Genomic DNA, 6,000 nt, shown 5'->3' on the forward strand with positions numbered 1-6,000 from the left:
CGAAATATATTTGATGTAAATAACAAATTAGATAAGCAGGGCAAGCAATTTTCTCTTTCATTTATTAAGAAGATTTTTTTCAAATATTAGATATAAAATGGGCATTCACTATAGCACCAATACACGAAAAATATCCCAAATTAAACAATAGTTTCAAAATAATTATTTAAAATATTGTATTGAGTTAGGTGTTAATTCTGCAATTGGTAAATAATCCATTTATTGTAAAGTTAACAATTTTTCTTTCAAAAATTGTCTTGAAGATATAGCAAATAAGATTGTAAATTTTTTTCCAAAATTTCCAAACAAGTGTTTTATATTTTTTGGACAAATAAATTCCTGCTATTGTTAATACTATTAAGACTCGTCATTTATAAACTAATCACAGTAATACTAATAGCAGCAGCCTTGAGTAATAAGTTTAGCCATTTTTGGTTTATGATTAGCCTATCAAAATTACACAACATAATGTGATAAAACTTGCTATAGTCCTGTTCGATTGTTTAGACCCTAAATGTTTTTGCAAATGTTACGTTTAATTCCTATTCAGTGTTTGTTTTCTTTACATTTGCATGAAAACAAACCCAAACCCCGGCAGGTTTTATATGCAATTCATCATCTAAAATACATGAAGTTGACTTATTTCCATTTTACAAAAATCTCTGTATGTTGTCAATTATGGTTCGTTTTCCTATAAATAACTACGGCTATTTGCATAATAAAAGATTTAGGATACGAGGCTACGTGAAGGCCATTATAGCTGGTTTCGTTTAATCAAGGTTATGGATGTTTTGGAATGTACAATGTCTACAATGTCTAACCTTTTATTTAAACATATACGTAAAAATACATGTAACCATTCCATGTACATGCAGTATATTGAATCAATTTTGCCAATACATTATTTATTTGAATTTTATTTTATAAATTATAACACTTAGGGTCTAAACAATTGAACAGGACTATCGTGTGTTGCTTGCATACTACCTCTCGCTGTGTGTAATGAAAAGAACGTCATTTGTCATATCGCACGCCTTGGCGTGTACTGCACGTGCAAACGCTTTGTGACTGTGATAGCACAGATACATGCGCATTAGGGATGGACTGAAACCTCATTTCCATACAGTAAACTAACAGTATCAAAACAACTATACAAAACATTTTTCTTGTTAACATGGGTCGACGTCCAGGCTTATCCGAAAACCAACGTCACGAAGCAGTGGGACGGCTCAACGTTGTTCAATGCATACACGTAGTTGCACTACGTTCATGTTCATGACAGTACTATATCATTTCTTCGACAACGCGTACATCAGAATGGGCAGGTGCGAGATCGACCGTGTTCCGGTAGACCACGATCAACGACTCCAAGGGAAGATCGATATTTTGATGACGTCATCATGACGTCAGAGGTTTGAAAGCGCACCTTGTTTAGCCCGCACTTAGACCACATGCCCACTAGACTGCATGCACAAACTGTCCGTAACCGTTTCCATGCCGCTCGATTACGTGCACGTCGCCCTGTTGTTGTTCCCCTCACGGCGCGACACATTCAGGAACGTTTGAGATGGGCCCGAATTAATCAAAATTGGCTTCGCAAACAATGGGATCAGACATTATTCACGGCACGTCCAGACTTTAACGTAATGCTCTTTGAATTGTCTAGACTTTAAGGTTTATAAGCACGGCCAGGTTTTGTGTTCAGTTTGTGGATGGTAGGTGTCGTGTATGGAGGAGACGGGGAGAACGGTATGACGCAGACAACGTCATTCAGCATGACTGGTATGGCGGTGGCAGCGTCATGGTTTGGGCCGGCATTAATTTTTCTGGAAAAACATGTCTTGTTTTCATTCATGGAAACATGACTGCTCAACGTTATTGCGACGAGATCATTATGCCACTTGCCATTCCATTCCTGCATCAGCATCCTGGCTTTTTGTTGCAACAGGACAATGCACGATCGCATACCTCTCTAGGCTCACCATTAATATTCTTCAGAGGAACGACATACAGGTGTTAAACTGGCCACCAAAGTCCCCTGACTTGTCCCTAATAGAACATGCGTGGGATCTACTGGGTCGTAGGGTACGTGAAAACTATCCCCATATCCTGAACGTCCGTGACCTTGAACTTGCTCTGGATCAGGAATAGAATGCTATTACAGTTTCTGAGATCAATAGTCTCATTAGAAATTTAGGAAATGTTTTATTTAACGACGCACTCCACACATTTTATTTACGGACATATGGTTAAGGACCACACAGATGTTGAGGGAGGAAACCCGCTGTCGCCACTTCATGGTCTACTGTTTTCAATTAGCAGCAAGGGATCTTTTATATGCACCATCCCATAGACAGGATAGCACATACCACGGCCTTTGATATACCAGTCGTGGTGCACTGGCTGGAGCGAGAAATGGTCTCATTAGAATGCACGAGACAACGTTGTACTGCTGCCGTCACACACACATTATTGATACTGTCTCAATAGTTTGATAGATGTACCCCTTCATTACATCAGTTGACGTTAAAGTAACGACGTTGACACTGCGACAACAAATTACTGCTGGTCACATTCACAAATGCTGTATCAATGGTGTAATGTATACAAAGAAATTCAACATTATATCAGGTTGTGCTTATTTTATCTTTATACGCACTTGTTAAACGTTTTTGGCACAGTATATATATATATATATATATATATATATATATATATATATATATATATATATATACACACAGATAATATTATTTAAACATTAATGAAGCTGTTTCGGTGCAATTAAAAAAAAAAAACCCACAAATTTTTAAAAACCCGCACATTTTTAGTATGGATACATTCTTAGTTTGTATGTGAAATATTTATTTCGAATTAATATTTTAAACTAAATACTGTAACTTAATACGTGTCATATTTTAACTGTCAAAAATGGCGATCAATTATGTTTCGAACCAAAACCAAGGCAATTACTGCGTAGTAAAATCATCAAATCGCATAGGCAACATTTATGTTACACTACTAAATAATATCAGTGTGTGTTAAATTGTAAACTATTTTCTGTGTTTGTGTGGCTTTAACGATTAGGATTTAGAACTTAATCAATAATTACAACAAGTTGCATTTAATTTGGGCACATACATCAGCTCTCTAAATATAGTAGCCAATTTAAGTATCAATTATATTTCCTTTTGACCTTCCAAAAAATGTGTGTTTATGTTTTGACACCCGTTGGTGAGAACATCACTCGTTATTTCTGAAAACACACATGCATGTGTTATAGATTTAAAGATATACAACTGGCTGCACCTACGCGATTACCCGGTCGCCACAGCCACACCATCTAATCAAATTGGCTCGACTGAAATTGATATTTCTGTGACGTATAAGATAATCTGAAACTGATTGCTGTGTTGCCGTAACTACGTTTTAGTTGGAAAAGACGTTTAAATTGGTTTTAAACCTGGCTTTTTGAGGATATGCTATTTATCTTACATGTCGCTTTCGCTCGTCAGAAACGTTATGAAACAACCCGTTGTAAGATGAGTGATATTTAACGGACACTCGCAGTATTCTTTACATAGCACATTTATGAGGGTAGGGGATATTAGTTTTCATTCACTTAAATTGTTTGCTCATTTTGTCTATTACTATCCTGCACGACACGACAAACTGCACACTCCAAATGAAAATCAAATACACACACACACACGTACGCACGCACGCGCGCGCACACACACGTACGCACGCACGCGCGCGCACACACACACACTATATGTTGTTATCTTCCAACGCGAATGCCAGAACAAAACGTAAACTTGTGTTTTGCACACAAGTACATATACATATACACCTTTTTTTTTTGTAAATCGTCTGCAATAAAATCTTGGGACTAGCTTTGTGTAAACTGCTTTGTCTAACAATTGATAATTGTTAAGAAATAAGTGTGTGGTGGTAACCATTCCCGTTTTTTTATAAACTAATTTAATAACATCATAGTGTTGGAAGCGTAGTATGTATCGCCCATTTCCTCTATATTCCATTGTACTGTTTGAGTTCCACGTTGTGTGTGTGTTATTTGTATACTAGTATTTCTTTCTTTTTGTCTTATTTTTTTTGTATGAATTGTGGCTTCGGTGGGTGTTCTTTATTTAGGTTCTTTTGGCTGTATGTTTATTTTATATTTTGTCTATTATACTATTATCATATGTGCATATACTTATATTCAGGGCAGCGAGGTTCATTTTATTTTTATCATTTTGTTCCAAAGATGTTTGATGCAGTATAACTCGAATATTTAATCGCAGTATATCATATTAATTAAATACGTATATTTGGAAGGGATAGTTTAACTTATATAACAGCTGCGGCTTCCTGTCAAGTCTTCATTCATTTTGGTTTAAAAATAGGTTATATTTTCAATTATATGTCCATAAAAAGTAATTATATTGGAAACAAATCTATAAAAGATGATAGACAAGTTAAAAGTCTGACGTCCCCGTACATGTTTGGCTCATGTATGTGTCTAGACCTAAATCTTTGCGGTAAATTTAAAAAGAAAAAATGGAGGAAGAAGTGCCTATGAGAAGACGGCTGAAAATAAGCACGGATTCATCTAGAAAAACATGCTGTACATTTTATTTTTTTTATTTTTTTTTGGTGTAATTTTATTTTTTTTAGCCCTAAATTCCTGACCATACCATTGTTTAAGCTGAGTACATTACAATTTTTATACTCACTAAACGAAATTGTAATTGTATTTAGCTACAAAGTACAACAAAATGTTAAGAAGATATTATAAAATATTTTCTGGATACCAGTACTGTGATAATACGAAATATGATTTTATTATAAAATTAAAAAAATTATATGCAGACACATTCATTCTTACCTTGCAGAAGAAGTCCAAATAGGAGCAAAATAAAATAATGTGTAGTAAATGTAAAATCCTTTGGTTTTAGAATGTGTCTGCGCGCCATTGTTGGCTATAAAAGTCGTCTGGCGTGTGTCGCTCGTTCGTTGGGCGTCCTGCGGAGTCACCTGTCCCGCGACGGAACGGGTAATTCTAATCGATATCTCTACCTGTCGGTGACGCTGGTGACTTCCATTGATCTCCTGCAGAACAGGTTCATTTAGCAATATTGTCATATGATGTCAGGTTGCCATGGCTAATCGAGCGGATGATCACTGAAAAATGTCGACAATCAATGCGAGTTTGCAGAAATAAAGCTAGGTTGTAGCTCTTGTTCCTACCAAACTACATGGCGTAGCGAAACGTAAATCTAAAACCAATAATACAAAATGAAGTAGAATTTTTTTTATATATAGAATTATATAGAGTAATTTGCCCCCAAAAATGTCTAATATATAGCGAAATGCAAAAGGACTTGGACATTTCCTCGATTCATTTACATATCCATGTCAATGTGTATCTTAAAAGTGACAGACCCCAGTTTTTAAACACTATGGCTTATTTTTCACTATTAAAGCCTTTTTCGATAATTGATATCAGACATTACTTACATTTTATTGTTTAGAATATCCATTTTCGTATATCCGAAGTGTTTATGGTTACCCTGCTTTTTTATAATGCCACAAAAAAACAACTTCTAAATCTAGAAACGCACGTGCGTCTGAGAAGCAACGGTTGTGGAGACGAGCTCTAGTCTTTTTAAGGCAGTTTGCCAGTTTCCACGTCACATAGTCTTGTTTCACTCTATTGCATCTTTATTCAGATGTGTTATAGATTAGTAGATTAACCAAACTTACTTTCTTGTTTCCATGGGTTCAAACTAGGGTCTGCGACTTTAAATATGGTCAATTATCTATACAAAGTGTGGAAATAACTGGGTGGTATGCATCAAATAGCCGTAGTTTACAATAATGTGCTGTGGTATCATTAAACAAACATTCCTATCATCTGTTTTTCCTTACGTCTAAGGTTGCTATTGTTATAATAGTTATTTTTATTATTTTCTTTTTACTGTTCACCCTTTCTGT

General features: G+C 35.5%; 1 protein-coding gene across 1 annotated transcript in view; it reads right to left on the reverse strand.

Annotated features, from left to right (window-relative positions):
• Window positions 1-5,024, reverse strand: part of LOC121368242 — a 101,574-nt gene extending 96,550 nt beyond the window's left edge. The window contains exon 1 of the mRNA XM_041492883.1: window positions 4,892-5,024. Coding sequence (XP_041348817.1) covers window positions 4,892-4,979 — 88 coding nt within the window. The 5' untranslated portion in view covers window positions 4,980-5,024. The remainder of the gene's footprint in view (window positions 1-4,891) is intronic.
• Between the last annotated feature and the right edge of the window lie 976 nt (window positions 5,025-6,000).

Source organism: Gigantopelta aegis, chromosome 3 (genome assembly GCF_016097555.1).
Source record: "Gigantopelta aegis isolate Gae_Host chromosome 3, Gae_host_genome, whole genome shotgun sequence".
NCBI lineage: Eukaryota > Metazoa > Mollusca > Gastropoda > Neomphalida > Peltospiridae > Gigantopelta > Gigantopelta aegis.